The sequence below is a fragment of the Hyla sarda genome, chromosome 2, assembly GCF_029499605.1.
Source record: "Hyla sarda isolate aHylSar1 chromosome 2, aHylSar1.hap1, whole genome shotgun sequence".
Lineage (NCBI taxonomy): Eukaryota > Metazoa > Chordata > Amphibia > Anura > Hylidae > Hyla > Hyla sarda.
Genome location: NC_079190.1, coordinates 56,992,124 through 57,010,109, shown reverse-complemented (window position 1 = coordinate 57,010,109; position 17,986 = coordinate 56,992,124). Strand labels below are relative to the sequence as shown.

General features: G+C 41.4%; 1 protein-coding gene across 3 annotated transcripts; it reads left to right on the top strand.

Moving 5' to 3' along the window:
- Positions 1 to 600: 600 nt before the first annotated feature.
- Positions 601 to 17,305, top strand: HMGB1 (high mobility group box 1). Of its 3 annotated transcripts, none has more exons than XM_056561852.1 (5): positions 601 to 750; positions 12,569 to 12,740; positions 14,113 to 14,258; positions 14,364 to 14,538; positions 16,873 to 17,305. In XM_056561852.1, the coding sequence occupies exons 2-5, from the start codon at positions 12,591 to 12,593 to the stop codon at positions 17,032 to 17,034; spliced, it is 633 nt and encodes a 210-aa protein (XP_056417827.1). In that variant the 5' UTR covers positions 601 to 750; positions 12,569 to 12,590; the 3' UTR covers positions 17,035 to 17,305. The 3 variants fall into 3 exon arrangements, with proteins under 3 accessions (XP_056417827.1, XP_056417828.1, XP_056417829.1); XM_056561853.1 differs by lacking the exon at positions 601 to 750 and adding an exon at positions 774 to 808; XM_056561854.1 differs by lacking the exon at positions 601 to 750 and adding an exon at positions 834 to 907.
- Positions 17,306 to 17,986: the final 681 nt, after the last annotated feature.

Here is a 17,986-nt window from a genome sequence, read left to right as displayed (position 1 = left end):
TATAGCTGTGGAACTACAAGTCCCAGCACCTATGTGCAGCCTCCGTTTTGCAGGGTGTGTTGGGACTTGTAGTTCTCCAGCCATGAATACCCAAGTATATCCTATTTCTACAGACTGGCTATAATCCTCATGATGCAGAGGTACAATGCGATAGTTCACGCAATTCGACAATAAAAACGCCATATAACGGAGTACGGAGGTTCGCCTGCCTAGTCCTAGCATTGTGCGCGTTCACGACAGCCGTATTAAAATCGCAGGGACTGTGGGGTAAAATGTTTCGGTTGCAGGTGGCTGCAGGGTGTGGAGGGGGGTGAGGGTGTCCACAGGGGATGGAGTGCAGGCAGTAGTCCGCCACATAGCACGCCATAGCCCCGTCTGGTAGAGAAGCCCCCGCTCCGTCGCTGACTACATTGGGTTCTATGGGCTTGCATTGAAAACACTATAACTCAGCCTTACAGCAGCATCCCGCATGAGCGTCTCACACACACTGAGGACAATTCGTATTTGCGCGCTGTTTTGCTCTCGGGTGACGTCGTCGAAATCCTGACCAATCGGCGTCGGCCGCTGGTCAGGACAATGGAGGCGAGCTGGCCAATCGGGTGAAGGGACGAGTTGGCGGCGGCCAATCAGCGTCCGGCTGAGCTGAGAGTAATGTTACAGATTGGGAAGAGTGTGAAGAGGCTGCGTATCGATCCCGCTTTCTCTCGCACAGCCATTGCAGTACATTGAGCTCCATAGACACAGCATTGGGTGAGTATATACACAACGGCGCCTAACTAACACACTCACTGCCTATGTCTATGGGAAGGTAAGTATTAGCGGACGAGGATTCTACGTCAAATCACCTCCACCCGTGGCCTGTATTAATCCGCCTAAAAGACGTCAAATAATCCCGGCCCGGGTTGAGGTTGAATTAACGTTATAAACATGACAATTAATTTTTTTTTTTTTCCTGGGGGGGTGTTGTGAGTGACTACAAACAGGGGTGTTGGGGGGTACGAATTTTATTATTTAGTGCTTAAAGTGTGAGGTGAAGTTTTAATAACGCCCGTTGTGTCATAAACAAATAACGCAGGGTGGGAACAGGGGGCGGTGGAGTGCGTTACCGGGTGTTGACGGGCGTAGTGTCAAAAAATGCCTTAAATTACCTCAGGATGTGCCGTAACATGGCTGACTATGGGCAAAAAAAAAAAACAAGAGGGTGCGAGCGGGCGAGATAAAAAAAATAAAAAAAAATGGGTGGCGGCTGTCACCGACCCGACACCCGAGTTATGATTTATAACGGGGTATAATGATAATGATAGCCCCTGCCTAAGGAGTCAGGGCAGCCCCGTGTGTGAAGCCGCCGCCGCTGCTTGTCTATGAGATGGCGGTTGCGAGCCGCACTCTCTCTAACATGGTGGTTTTTAATAGCGCGAGGGGAGGCGCGGGCACGACAACAATAGGCAGCGAGAGGCGAGCGCGCCCCCGACGGCGCCGGGCCCGAGGAGGGAGAGACGCGTGCGCGCGCAGGGCCCTGTCACCACATTACACAGTGCGGCCCCGCAGTGCTTATGTGTTTTCCTTTACCGTCTGTGCTGACACACTGTAACGGAACAAGCTGTCACTATTATCATCGTAAAGGCCGCAGGAGGGCGGATGGAGACGTTTAAAGGGGACTTTCTTTCATGGATAAGGATTAGTGTCCTGGCAGAGTCTTTTACACATACAATTTGTGGCTGCTGCAAAACTACAACTCCCAGCATGCCCTGACAGCCGAAGGCTGTCAGGGCATGATGGGTGTTGTAGTTTTGCAACAGTTTGTGTAGAGCAGGGAAAGTGGTAGCAGCTGGGAATAAGTTTTGATCACAGACGTCCCTTACGCTACGTTTCCACGCAACTTATTTCTGGCGTGTCTTTTTTTTAAAAATATATATATATATAAAACTAAAAGTGGGATTTTTTTTTTCCTCAGGTAAAAATAATTAATAAATTACCTGAGGAAAAAATCCCACTTATTTTAATTTTTTTTATTTTAGCATTAAATCATTTTTTGAATTTATGAAATTTTTTTTATTTATAAAAAAAAAAAATTTATTCTTTCATTTTTTATTTATTTATTTATTTATTTTTTTTATGTGTCTTGCAGTTTTTTCACTGCTTTCCGAATGGCGTTTTTTTCCACACAAAAAATTAATCAATAGTAGGGAAAAAAAAAAGCCAATGTTAAACCCACAATGGAAGTCTAAGGGAGAAAAGTAATGGCAAAATGTAATGGAAATAAACGCCATATGCTCAGAATGTTTTTTGTAAAAAAAAAATAAAATCACTTGCAGTTTTTTGGGCACTTTTTTTTTAATTTTTATTATATTTATTTATTCTTTTTAAATAGTGGGTGATTTAGTATAGGCAAAAAAAAAAGGCACCATACCCTTAGAACGTTGTGATCTTGGAAAATGACCAATGTGCCAGAAATAAACACCCCAAAAAACTATCCACTCCCTAGATGCATTTTTTTTGTTGTTTTTTATTAAAATTTTTATTAATAATAATATTGTATATTATTACTATTATATATATATATATATATATATATATATATATATATATATATTTTTTTTTTTTTTTTTTTATATTGGGTTTAAGTATAGACATTAATCTATTTAATCTGTGTTTTTTTTTTATTTATTATTATTTTTTTTTTATGATGAGTCGTGATTCTTTTATCATAAGGGGGGGGGGGGGGAGAGAGTAAAAACCACAATTTTTTTTACGCAAATTACTTTTATTTATTTTTTTCCACCTGTCATAGAAGTCTGTGGCCATGTTTATATGGCGGACGTTTTGCAGAATGTGTGTGCAGAAAATTTCCAGTGAACATTCCGCAAATGGCAGCCGCCAGCAGAACATGCTGGCGATAGGACCTCTCCAAAAATCACTCCATAGACTGTAAGGCTAGGTTCAGACTACGGAATTTCCGACAGAAATTCAGTCGTAAAATTTCCGTCAGAAATTCTGCCTGCTTGACTAGTGTAGTGAATGGTTTTCCATTCACAAATTCACACTTCGGAATTTGTGAAGCGGAAAATCCGCTTAGAAATTTCCGCCTGAAGAAAGGCGGTGCTCTTTCTTCAGGCGGAATTCCTCGCGGAACACATTGCAGTCTATAGGAGACTTCAGTGTCCGCGCGGATCTAGCGCCGACTGAATAAGTGGCGGAACTCAGAATCTCCGGGCGGAAATTTTCTGCCCGGAGATTCCGTAGTCTGAACCTAGCCTAATGCATTTTTTGAGAAGATTTCGCAGAATGAATTGACTTGTCAATTCTTTTTGCAGAGGCTGGAATCGGAATTTCCATGGCAGATGTTTCCACCATGGAAATTCCTCTGTGCACAAGGTGCAGCAGAATCGTATTGAAAAGAATGGAACTCGGCTTCAACATAATTTCTGCGCTGAATTTTTATCACCAAATTTCGCCATGTATACATACCATTTGGGAGAGGAAAAAAAAAAAAACAAGATTTCCCTGGAAAAAAACCCATAGTCTTACAATGCAACAACTTAAAAGACGGTCACTGAGCCCAAAACGCTAAAGGGAAAATGTTTTTGCAGAACTACAACTCCCATCGGCTGTCAGAGCAAGATGGGAGTTGTAATTTTGAACAGCCACAAGTTGGAGAATAAAGTCAGGCAGACATGATGGCTAGAAATAAGTTTTGACCACAGAAATATTTAACGCTACCGTACATTTTCACGCAATTTATTTCTGTCAATTTGGTTTTTTTCATACCTGAAAGTAACAAAAAAATGCCCTTGCTTTTTCTAGCATTTTTGACATTTTTTTTTACTTTGGCATTTTGTCTGGCATTGTATGCATTTTAATGAAAACGTATTTATTTATTTTTTTCCAGTGTTTGCTTGTTTTTTTCAGCTTTTAAAGGGGTACTCCGGTGAAAAACTTTTTTCTTTTTTTTTTCAACTGGTGCCAGAAAGTTAAACAGATTTGTAAATTACTTCTATTAAAAATCTTAATCCTTTCTGTACTTATTAGCTGCTGAATACTATATAGGAAATTCTTTTCTTTTTGGAACTCAGTGCTCTTTGCTGACATCACTGGCCATTTTAGAAACTGTCCAGAGCAGCATATGTTTGCTATGGGGATTTTCTTCTACTCTGAACAGTTCTTAAAATGGACAGAGATGTCAGCAGAGAGCATTGTGGTCATGATGTCAGCAGAGAGCTCTGTGTTCCAAAAAGAAAATAATTTCCTATGTAGTATTCAGCAGCTAATAAGTACTGGAAGGGTTAATATTTTTTAATAGAAGTAATTTACAAATCTGTTTAACTTTCTGGCACCAGTTGATAAAAAAAAATTATTTTCCACTGGAGTAATCCGCCGAAAATCATCTTATCCCCTATTCAAAGATAGGGGATAAGATTTCTGATCGCAGGGGTCCCATTGCTGGAGACCCCCCCACGATCTCCGGGGCCGGCAGAGGCAGCGTCCGGAACACGGAAGCTTGTAACTTCTGTGTTCATGGCATTGCACCCTGCCCCCCCCCCCCTCATTTGTCTATGGGAGGGGGCGTGACGGCTAGTACGTAGCAGTCACGCCTCCTCCCATAGACTTGAATGGAGGGGGCATGGCATCAGTAGTCGCCAGTCATCCGGAATGGACCGGAGTTCCCTAGCGGCGGGGGTTTCCTAGCCAGAGACCCCTACGATCATCCTTCGGATAGGAGATAAGATGTTTTTCTCCAGCGTACCCCTTTTAAGGGTCTATTCACATGTACAGTATTCTGCACAGATTTGATGCGCAGGATTTTAAGCTGTATTGAGTCATTCAGTTTACATTGAAATCTGCAGCAGAAAATCCTGTGCATCAAATCTGCGCAGAATACTGTACGTGTGAATAGACCCTAAATGTTTTTTTTTCACATAGATAGCAGTGATCAGGAGTAGAAAAAAAATACTGATATTAAGATTCTGCTAAGCCAGAAATAAATGCATGGAAAAAACTCTCCGTTCCTAAGATGCATTTTGTGATGTTTTATACATTTTTTCTTTATCTTCTGTTCTTACATCACATGACTTCTTCTTGAAGAAGAGAAAACAATAAAATATAAAAGAGCCATTTATTTATTACAAATGAACTTTTTTTTTCTGGCACTTTTTTTCTCCCATAGAAGCCAAGATTCCCTGAAAAATAAAAAAAATAAAGTCTTAGCACGCTGCAATTTTATCAAACCGCCTCTGAGCCCAAAAAAATGTCAAGGAAGAGAAAATAAAAAAAAAAACACTATTGCAAAACTACAACTTTTATCATGCCCTGTTAAGGCACATTGCTTTATTTCTTGATATTTTAGAAGTTTATGGGAGAATAAAAAAACCCATCATAGTCTCAACATGCTTTTAGAAAACTGTCCAAAAAAAAAAAATGGCACGTAGATATGGCGTTTCATATTTTCCTATTGACATTTAACTAACATCTGGCCGCAATGTTTTTGTTCAGTTTTTTTGTGTCCTTTAGTTTAGTTTTTTTGTTTGTTTTAGCATTTTTATCTCCTACATTTTGTTTTTTTGTTTATCATTACAAGCCATGTGATTCTTTCAACATGTGACTTTAAGTATTTTTGTTGAATTAGGGGGGATGCCAATTTGAGGTATTTTTATTGCAATTTTTTGAGCATTTTAAACTTCCATAGGAGGAAAAACTATTAAGTAAAAAAAAAAAAAAAACATACCCTCAAACACCTAAAAACACCACAAAAGGTAAAAAAAAATGGCAAGGAAAAAAAAACAGCATTTAAAGGAAATCTGTCAGCAGTATCACCCGCGCTAAACACTACATACAGGCTTGTAGTGCCGGTGATGCTGATCAAAATGATACTCATGGTGTCCAGATTCGCCCAGCCATCTCCCACAATTTGCCATTTTCTTTTTATGCAAATGACGGCCTTGGGGCATGGGCGGAGCTCCGAACTGGGCTAGGGGCATGCTGACGTCATCTTCGCCGGGCGGGCACTCTACCCGGCTCATCAATATTCATAACCCCCCCCCTCCATGCTCTTGCGCCCCGTGTTAGTGTATGGCGCATGCGCCACCTTCAGGAGTACCCAGGAAGCGGCGCATGCACCGTACACTAATGAATATTGATGAGCCGGGCACGTGCCCCTAGTTCGGTTCGGTGCTCTGGCCATACCCCAAGGCCCTCATTTGCATAAAAAAAAAAAAAAGAATTGCGGCGGAACGGCTGGGTGAATCTGGACGCTGTGAGTATCGTTTTGATCAGCATCACCCGCACTACAAGTCTGTGTGACAGGTTTAGTGCGGGTGATACTACTGACAGATTTCCTTTTAAAGGATAGGGGATAAGTGACAGATGGCTGGGGGTCCGACTGCTGAACGCCTCCCCCCCCCCCCCCCCCCCCCACAATCCCCAATAATGTTGCAAATTTACAGTGCATTTTCTCCTTTGACTTCTATAGGAGAGTAAAAACCTGCAGTGTTGCAGATTTTGCTTCCAAAACATTACAGATATGATGCAAAATCCGCAACTATGGATTTGGAACAAATTATTATTTTTTTTTTTTAATTCCTCACCATTTGGTGCTCACAGAAAATTTACAGCATATCCAACTTGTGTTTAAGTAACCTTAATGGGGTCATCCAATGTTTGGACATTTCCTTTAAAGCAGTTATTCCGAGATTAAAAATTTACCTTATAGGTAATAGCTAACTGGTAGGTGTGCGTCCACCTACTGGAACCCCCGCCGATAAGAACAGACCACTTCTCCATTATAGGGGTATAGGACTTCTGAGCATAGCAAAGTTCTCTTTTCAGCAATATTCTGAAGTCCCATAGAGCAGTATTTCCCAACCATGGTGTCTCCAGATGTTGCAACACTACAACTCCCAGCATGCCTGGACAGCCTTTGGCTGTCCAGGCATACTGGGAGTTGTAGTTTTGCAACACCTGGAGGCACCCTGGTTGGGAAATACTGCCATAGAGAATCAGTGGCTTAATATTCACCCAGGGTACAAGGGACCTCCATTTTTGTGATCAGTGGGGTCCCAGTGGTTGGACCCCCACCAATCAGCTAAATATCCCCTAATCTGTTGATTGGTGGTAACTTTCAATTTTGAGGAATATAACTTTTTTTGAGGGATATTTTTATTTGGGCATTTATGGCATAATTTCAGAGTATACAATAAATGTCCAATAGATGAGTCCTACCTCTGGTACCTGCCCCCATCTTTAGATGGAGGGCACCCTAGAGTCTGCTTGTGGCCCCTGGAGGTGGTCAGAAAGCTGAAAACATGTTAATTTTTTGGTGGAGTTTGCCCAGAAAAGCCCATTAGTCAACAGGATTTTGAGTTGCAAAGGTTAAAGGGGTATTCCAGGAAAAAAACCTTTTTTTTTATAGATCAACTGGCTCCAGAAAGTTAAACAGATTTTTAAATTACTTCTATTAAAAAAATCTTAATCCTTTCAGTACTTATGAGCTTCTGAAGTTAAGGTTGTTCTTTTCTGTCTAAGTCCTCTCTGATGACACGTGTCTCGGGAAACGCCCAGTTTAGAAGAGATTTGCTATGGGGATTTGCTTCTAAACTGGGCAGTTCCTGAGACACATGTCATCAGAGAGGACTTAGAAAAGAACAACCTTAACTTCAGAATCTCATAAGTACTGAAAGGATTAAGATTTTTTTAATAGAAGTCATTTAAAAATCTGTTTAACTTCCTGGAGCCAGTTGATCTATAAAAAAAAAAAGTTTTTCCTGGATAACCCCTTTAATGTTGCAAATCTGCACCCAAACTTACTCAGATTTCGGCTGAGAGGATTTGCTGATGGAATTCAGCTTGGGCCTTATTCAATTTTGATAGTTTTCTAATTTAGTGACTGCAAGCAGAGATATTGAAAACCTAATTGCAGATAGCTGCAGCACTAGATGAACCGGTGCCTGGTAAACAATCAAGAGCGCTGCCCCATCGGTTGCTGCGAGTCTGACTGCCATCATAGTAAGGCTATGTTCACATGGTGGAATGTATGTGCAGAATTTGGCAGGAATATTCTGCACGGACATTCATCTGCAGCTGAGACCCATTGATTTTAATGGGATTCTGCTGCACGCGTTTCTGCCGCGGAAATCACAATTCTAGCATACGCTCAACGAATAGACTTCTTTGAAACAGTGCATTTCTGAAAGGTCCTAGCCCCCTCCGGATCATTCAAATGTGCGGAATATTCCACATGTAATTGGACGTCTGAACATGGCCTAATACTGAATAAACAGTCCGGGGGGCATTCTCTAGCACAGTAAAAGCTTGATGCAAAGGGCATGCTTTGTGGTATGCGACATGTTGAAAAAATAGATTTTAATACACATACAGATTTTAATTTACACACAAAGTATTTACACTTCTCAAAAAAATAAAGGGAACACTTAAAACAACATAATGTAACTCCAAGTCAATGACACTTCTGTGAAATCACACTGTCCACTCAGGAAGCAACACCGATTGACAATCAATTTCACATGCTGTTGTGCAAATGGAACAGACAACAGGTGGAAATTATAGGCAATTAGCAAGACAACCCTCAATAAAGGAGTGGTTCTGCAGGTGGTGACCACAGACCACTTCTCAGTTTCTATGCTTCCTGGCTGATGTTTTGGTCACTTTTTAATGATGGCGGTGCTTTCACTCTAGTGGTAGCATGAGACTGAGCCTACAACCCAGACAAGTGGCTCAGGTAGTGCAGCTCATCCAGGATGGCACATCAATGCGAGCTGTGGCAAGAAGGTTTGCTGTGTCTGTCAGCGTAGTGTCCAGAGCATGGAGGCGCTATCAGGAGACAGGCCAGTACATCAGGAGACATGGAGGAGGCAATAGGAGGGCAACAACCCAGCAGCAGGACTGTAACCTCCACCTTTGTGCAAGGAGGAGCACTGCCAGAGCCCTGCAAAATGACCTCCAGCAGGCCACAAATGTGCATGTATCCATTCAAACGGTCAGAAACAGACTCCATGGGGGTGGTATGAGGGCCCAACGTCCAAAGGTGGGGGTTGTGCTTACAGCCCAACACTGTGCAGGACGTTTGACTTTTGCCAGAGAACACCAAGATTGACAAATTCGCCAGTGGTGCCCTGTACTCTTCACAGATGAAAGCAGGTTCACACTGAGCACATGTGACAGACGTGACGTCGGGAAGAACGTTCTGCTGCTTGCAACATCCTCCAGAATGACTGGTTTGGCGGTGGGTCAGTAATGGTGTGGGGTGGCCCTCCATGTGCTTACCAGAGGTAGCCTGATTGCCATTAGGTACTGAGATGAGATCCTCAGACCCCTTGTGAGACCATATGCTGTTGCGGTTGGCCTTGGGATTTTCCTAATGCAAGACAAGGCTAGACCTCATGTGGCTGGAGGGTGTCAGCAGTTCCTGCAAGAGGAAGGCATTGATGCTATGGACTGGCCCGCCTGTTCCCCAGACCTGAATCCGATTGAGCACATCTGGGACATCATGTCTCGCTCCATCCACCAACGCCAGGTTGCGCCACACACTGTACAAGAGTTGCCGCCCCTCAGCAGGAGCATGCCCAGGTGTTGTAGGGAGGTCATACGGGCACATGGAGGCCACACACACTACTGAGACTCATTTTGACTTGTTTTAAGGACATTACATCAATTTTAAATTGGCCTGCAGTGTGGTTTTCCACGTTGATTTTAAGTGTAACTCCATATCCAGACCTCCATGGGTTGATAAATTTGATTTCCATTGATTCATTTTTGTGTGATTTTGATGTCAGCACATTCAGCTATTTAATGACGAAAGTATTTCATACGATTAGTTCATTCAGATCTAGGACGTGTTATCTTAGTGTTCCCTTAATTTTTTTTGAGCAGTGTAATTATTTTGTCTGAATAAAGAATCCAAGTCTGCTCAGGATTCTTCTAAAACCAGTTCCCAATGTAGACTCTTGCTCATAAAATGTAAACATTTGTGAGGAGTGTATCGATGATGGTAAATGTTGCAAATAGACTTTTAGGTATATCTTAAACTTCAAACTAGATTTTTAAAATGCAACTTTTTTTTATTTTTATAAGTCACAATTTTTTGTGGAAGTGAACTCCAGCCATGAGCATACTTAGGAGCTGATCTGAAATCCATGCAAAGCAATGACTGAACACAAGACAGACAATCCATTCAGATTCACACTTATATATCGTACGCCACTTTGATACATAAGTTGCTCATATGCAATTTATAAGGGGTTCTTATCAGTTAAAAGAACAGCAGATTATACACATGGAACATTGCATTCCCCCATTCCCCTCTCCAATGGTTCCTTTCTGTCCCCACGTGCAACACTATATTGCAAATAGCGGCTTAATAGAAATGTCCCCATAACCTATCTTACCAGTTATGTATTTTATAATTATGATGGGCTCACCTGCGCTTCCGGACATGGTGCAAGAGATCGGAGGCAGGACCTGGCTGTCAGTCCCACGTTTAACCTCATAGATGCCATGGTCAGTACTGCAATGCGATCGCGGTGTGCCGATGGTGTCCATGGCAGAAGGAAGCCAGTTGTTGGCCTCCTGTCTGCCAAGTACAGCAGCCTGTAGGGTCCAGCCATAGGCTTGGTCTCACATACTGACTGTTATACTATACTGCTGTACAGATCTACTGTGGTATAGCATAACAAGTAAAAAGTATAAAATGTTTTTCAAAGAATGCATAATGTAAAATAAAATAAATGCCCCTTTCCCAATAAAGCCCTCACAAAAAACAAACCTATACAGAATAGGTTTTGCAACGATCAAACAATGTTATTTATCCCATCTTGAACTCCATGGTCAAAAGAGTGGAATAAAAATGATCAAACCATAGTCTGTATCATAAAAAGTACAGCTTGTCCAGCAAAAAATAAGCCCTCACACAATACAGTCGGACGAAAAATAAAACCTGGCAATACAAAGAGTGGTTAAAAAAAAGATTTTATTATGAAAAGGGGAAAAAAACACAAAAAAGCTGTATAAATTGGGTATCGCCATAATCTTACTGACCCACATAATAAAGATAACATTATTTTTACCGCTCAGCAAACGCCATTAAAAAAAAAAAAATGCTTTTGGATAGGGGATAATTATTATTATTATTATTTTTTTTTTCACGATACTTTGTCCTTTTAAGTACAATATGACACGAAAAACTGTCTCAGAATCTCATCAGATCAGTAAAAACATTCCAAAGATATTAACACTTTTATAGAGACGCATGTCAGATTTAAATAATGGGGACCGGTCATTAACGTGTTAAAAAAAAAAAGTTTACAAACTATGACCAGCATCCAGTGTAATGAACCTATATAAATAGAAGCGGGGTTATGTTGAAACTGGGTGACTCTCTTCTGATCAGGGAATGATGACCCATAAGACGGGCATCTATCAAACAACTCCAGGGGATGAAGAAACAACATAGAGTGGCTATAAATTAAAGGGGTATTCCAGGCCAAAACTTTTTATATATATATATATATATAATCTCAACTGGCTCCGGAAAGTTTAACAGATTTGTAAATTACTTCTATTAAAAAAATCTTAATCCTTCCAATAGTTATTAGCTTCTGAAGTTGAGTTGATGTTTTCAGTCTAACTGCTCTCTGATGACTCACGTCCCGGGAGCTGTGCAGTTCCTATGGGGATATTTTCCCATCATGCACATCTCCCGGGACGTGACATCATCATTGAGCAGTTAGACAGAAAACTTCAGAAGCTAATAACTATTGGAAGGATTGAGATTTTTTTAATAGAAGTAATTTACAAATCTGTTTAACTTTCCGGAGCCAGTTGGCATATATATATATATATATATATATATATATATATATATATATATATTTATAAATATAAAAAGTTTTTGCCTGGAATACCCCTTTAATTGGTGACCACTGGATTATGGCTTTTAAGTTATAGATATTGGGGGGGAAAAAAACCAATTGCAGAAGGACATGACTGTAAACAGACTCTGAATGGAAAAAAAAAATAATACCCCGTGGGTAATAATAATACCCCATGTATAGACTGTTTTTTCCCAACCAGGGGGCCTCCAGCTGTTTCAAAACTATAACTCCCAGCATTTGTAGTTTTGCAACAACTGGAGGCACCTTGGTTGGGAAACACTTGTATAGACCCTCATGAGCAACTTTACCTCAGGCTGTCTCCATATTGGAGCAATGCAGAACTTTACTTCTACTTTACTAGAGAATGAAGAACTTTTCTCAGCCTGGGATCACAGTCCCCGTATGACTGAACATTGTTCTTTCTATGCCTGGATTGGTAAATTATTCAAACCTGTTTCTAATGTACAACTGTTTATTAGCTGCATTAAATACCAAGCAAAAAAATAAAATGCAGATGTTTTTGTTTTTTGGAGCCTCATGCTGGACCCCAAAACACAAAAATAGGAGAAATTGCTTATCCTAAATCAATCTGTGTACACAAACCTATAGAGTGCAGAACAAAATGACTGGAGCTTACGTGGTGGTTTATAATTTATATCTACATTTTTATTTTATTTTTCTTGCAGAACTTAAAAAAAATATATAAAAATGGGGAAAGGTGATCCCAAGAAGCCCAGAGGAAAAATGTCCTCCTATGCTTACTTTGTGCAGACGTGCAGAGAAGAGCACAAGAAGAAGCATCCTGATGCATCTGTAAACTTTGCAGAATTCTCCAAGAAATGCTCAGAACGGTGGAAGGTAAAATAGTCACGATTTCTTCGGAAAGCTGCAGGTTTTTTCTTTTCCTCCTCAAACTCGACTTTCAGCATAAATTTGCACTTAAAGCATAAAAATGAATGTACGAGCCGCATTCCTATTACGTAGTACAAGTCATAGTCTACCTACAGCTTTAAAAATCAGGTATTTATATTACTTCATAAAGACAGGCACATAACAAAACCAGCTCATACTTTCTTGTTTTTCTTTGAGACCTTTCTTGTCACACTGCCTGCCATACCACGTTCTTCCTGTGTGAAGATGGCAGATAAGGTATAAAAGGGAAAGGCTTGGAAGTCACAACGCTGACCTGTGATTATGAATTTCGGTATCTTGTGAAATGTTTAGACACAGCTGCTTGTTTCTGTTATTTTGATGCCATAGCAAAATGTTTGTATGTTAGGGTTCATAGCATTAGTATGAAGCGGTGGTCCTTTTTGTTTTACTGTATATACTAGAGTATAAGCCGAGTTTTTCAGCGCAATTTTTCGAGTGAGCTCTCCGCCTGTCAATCCCTTCTCAGTGGTCTTCAACCTGCGGACCTCCAGATGTTACAAAACTACAACTCCCAGTATGCCCGGACATCCATCGGCTGTCCGGGCATGCTGGGAGTTGTAGTTTTGCAACATCTGGAGGTCCGCAGGTTGAAGACCACTGCGGCCTTCATCATCATCCAGACCCCCCTTTAGTTTTCTACTCAACTCACCTCGTTGGGAAGGAAAGGGGAGCTGGTCTGGGCTATCTATGCTGTAGGGACCGTCTGGTGGGGAGGGTTAGTCGTTCTGGACTGTCCATTTTCACCTGGAGGCCCTCTTCTCGGCTCCGGGCCGGCCCCGGACAAGTGACATTGCCTTGACAACGACGCACAGGGACGTCCGGGCGCAGAAACGTCAAGGCAATGTCGCTAGTCCGGGGCCGGCCCGGAGCGGAGAAGAGGGCCTCCCGGTGAAAATGGACAGCCCGGAACGACTAACCCTCCCCACCGGACGGTCTCTGCAGAATAGTTGGCCCGAACCAGCTCACCCTTCCTTCCCACCGAGGGGAGGTGAGTAGAAAACTAAAGGGGGGGTCTGGATGATGATGAAGGTAGCAGTGGTCTTCAAACTGTGGACCTCCAGATGTTTCAAAACTACAACTCCCAGCATGGCCAGACAGCCGATGGCTGGCGGTGATGATGAAGGTGGGGGGAATGATGACGGGGGTCTGGTGATGACAGGGGGGATGATGTATTTCCCACCCTAGGCTTATAGTCGAGTCAATAACTTTTCCTGGGCTTTTGGGGGGAAATTAGGGGCCTCGGCTTATATTCGGGTCGGCTTATATATGTATGTTAAATTTAATTTCTTCTATGTAGACTATGTCTGCTAAAGAAAAAGGAAAGTTTGAAGATATGGCAAAAGCAGACAAGGTGCGCTATGAAAGTGAAATGAAAACTTATATACCACCCAAAGGAGAAACAAAAAAGAAGTTTAAGGACCCAAATGCACCAAAGAGACCACCGTAAGTAAATCTTGAGCTGAAAAAAGTCCTCTGTGAATTTATTATTTTTAGCTATAACTGGTCTAGAAGGAAAATCCACACCTCACCTCTTTGTTTTATTTACAGTTCGGCTTTCTTCTTGTTTTGCTCCGAGTTCCGTCCGAAAATCAAAGGAGAGCACCCAGGTGCGACCATTGGAGATGTCGCAAAGAAACTAGGAGAGATGTGGAATAACACATCTTCAGAAGACAAGGTGCCTTATGAAAAAAAAGCTTCCAAACTGAAGGAGAAGTACAAGAAGGTATGTGTTCAATCTGTACCATAAGCTTGGTAACAAAATTGTATTTACTGGGTTCACATGACTCATTTTTAATAATTATCGTCCCCTCAAAATTTACTTGTTTAGAATAAAGCTGAGAGGCGATATGGGAGTTTTATTTATTTATTTATTATTTTTTTTAAATCAACTGGTGCCAGAAAGTTAAATAGATTTGTACATTACTTCTATTTAAAAATCTTAATCCTTCCAGTACTTATCAGCTGCTGTATGCTTCAGAGGAAGTTCTTTTCTTTTTGAATTTCTTTTCTGTCTGCCCACAGTGCTCTCTGCTGACACCTCTGTCCATGTGAGGAACTGACCAGAGCTGGAGAAGTTTGCTATGGGGATTTGCTTCTACTCTGGACATTTCCTGACATGGACAGAGGTGTCGGGAGATGTGTAGTTCTTTCCAGTCTGACTACAGTGCTCTCTGCCTCCTCTGTCCTTGTCAGGAACTGTCTAGAACAGGAGAGGTTTGCTATGGGGATTTTACTCCAATGCTGTTCAGCTATAGATCCTAATTAATATCTTTTTGTAGCAAGTTTGTCACCTTTTACTTTAACATGCCATATGTACCTTGTATTTGGTTTGATCCTTTACCAGAGGAAAAAGACAAGCGCACTTGCAGAAAAAAGCCTTCCATGGACAATCCTAATCGTCATAACCTTGTATTATTGTGTTAATATGAAAATATTTAACCAAATTTTTTTTTTAAATGTTCTATAGTGAAGTAGTGATTTTTATGTAAAGCATTGCTCACCATGACTTTATGCTGAAGGTGGCACTGTGTAACCATGAACATTGTTTAGCCTAGTAGTTGTTACTTAAAGAGATTATTTTTGTAATACACACTGAAAAATTGTGCACATTACTATATATACCGTATTTTTTTGCCGTATAAGACACACTTTTTCTTCCCCAAAACTGGGGGGGAAAAGTTGGTGCGTCTTATACGGCGAATACCTGCGGCCATCAATGGCCGGGACCCGCCGCTAATACAGGACATCACCGATCGCGGTGATGCCCTGTATTAACCCTTCAGACGCGGCGATCAAAGCTGAAGCGAAAATAACACTAACCCGGCTGCTCAGTCGGGCTGTTCGGGATCGGCGCGGTGAAATTTCACCGCGGCGTCCCGAACAGCTTACAGGACACCGGGAGGGACCTTACCTGCCTCCTCGGTGTCTGCTCCGTAGCGGGATCCCCTGCGCTCTCCTTCAATGTCATCACGTCGTCGTCATCACGCCACTACGCACGCCGCTCCTATTGGATGACGGCGTGCGTAGCGGCGTGATGACGGCGACGTGATGACAGCGACGGAGAGCGTGGATCCCGGGCAAGAAGAAGTCCGGAGCATCGGGGACACCACGGGGACGCGGCGACAGCGATGGAGCAACATCCAGGGCAGCAGTGACGGGTCCGGAGCGGCGGGGACACGTGAGTATTACCTCCTATACCAGTGGTCTTTAACCTGTGGACCTCCAGATGTTGCAAAACTACAACTCCCAGCATGCCCGGACAGCCAACGGCTGTCCGGGCATGCTGGGAGTTGTAGTTTTGCAATATCTGGAGGTCCACTGGTTGAAGACCACTGTTGGGATCAGAATCTTTATTTTTTTCTAGATTTTGCACCTATAAATTGGGTGCGTCTTATACGCCGGTGCATCATATAGAGCGAAAAATACGGTAAATATATTTATATATTCATTTATGGAGCATAAGAGGCACTGCAGCATTACCAAAAGTAAAAGTCTAATGGCTCCATATACATTAGGGAAAAGTCATCTGAACCCACAGATTTTGGTGGGACCGGCCAACCATCTATTGTTTATGGAGACCTCCCTACTTTCCACCGACATGGGGGGAGATTTATCAAAACCTGTGCAAAGGAAAAGTTGCCCAGTTGCCCATAGCAACCAATCAGCTCGCTTCTTTCATTTTGTAGAGGCCTTGTTAAAAATGAAAGAAGCGATCTGATTGGTTGCTATGGGCAACTGGACAACTTTTCCTTTGCACAGGTTTTGATAAATCTCCCCAATGGTGATGGGGGGAAAGAAGGATCAAGCGTGTTACACTGCAACAGCTGAACCCTTTTCTTTTTAGGAAATAAGCTTACCTTAGCCCCCTCCATTCAGAGCACATGAGCATCTCGGCCAAGCTGAATGGTCATATGTATGGGATGGCTTGTGTGTGTGTGTGGTATATTTATTATGTATGTATGTGTATTATACCTTTCTATATAGATTAAAATTGGAATTTAGTAAAATGATACAAAATTAAATACATTTCTTAAAAATTTTTTTTTATTTTTTTTAGGATATGGCATCATATCGATCAAAAGGCAAACCAGAACCTGCCAAAAAGGCTCCTGCTAAGCCTGAGAAAAGCAAGAGAGCAGAGGATGATGATGACGATGAGGAGGATGAAGATGAGGAGGAGGAAGAGGAAGAAGAGGATGAGGAGGAAGATGATGAATGAGCATCTACAGGAGCGTTTTTTGTTATGTTTATTTTTTTTGTCTATATAGCATTTAACCCCTTGTGCACAGCTCACACATTTTTAAGACAAAAAAACAAATCAAATATAAGAATGTGTAAGATTTGTTTTTAAACTGTACAGTGTCCTTTTTCTTCCCTTTTTTTTATTTTTATTTTTTGTATAGTTAACACACTATCAGCTGTTTCTTTAGGCTTCCCTGTCTTTTAAAAAAAAAATTATTTACCCCTCTCTTTTGTGGTTTCACTGGCCACTAACCTTGCCTGGTACAGGGCGAGTGTTGTAAATTGGCATGGAAATTTGAGCCGGTTCATGTTGTGCACAGCACAGATTAGTTATATGGGGATGTAGATCATTTCATCTTCCGTTGTCTTAGCATTATAATTGTTGTTCTGTTTAACTGAATACCACTCTGTAATTGCAAAAAAAGAAAAGAAAAAAAAAGTTGCAAATGTTTTGTTGACATTCTGATTGCTTCTAAGTAAATACAATTTTTTTATTACGCCCGGTGTTTTTATTTAAACATGTTAAACCTTTTAGACTGCTGGAAAAAATGACACTGTAATTTTTCTTGTAACCACAATTTGCCATAAAAAATACAAAACAAGGTTGCATGCAACTACACCAATGGCAAACAAAATAAATTATGGTTTCGGAATTGCATAGGCAACTGCACCCATAATCAACTGGGGCCAGAAAGTTAAACAGTTGTGAATTACTTCTATTTAAAAATCTTTAATCCTTCCAGTACTTATCAGCTGCTGCATACTACAGAGAAAGTTGTGTAGTTCTTTTCTGTCTGATTTGTTTTTCACTGGAGTACCCATTTAACCCCTTAGGGACTCGGCCGATTTTCTCCTTATTTGCCCTTTTTTGCAATTCTGACCACTCTCTTTATGCATTAATAACTGTGAGATGCTTTTACCTTTTATTC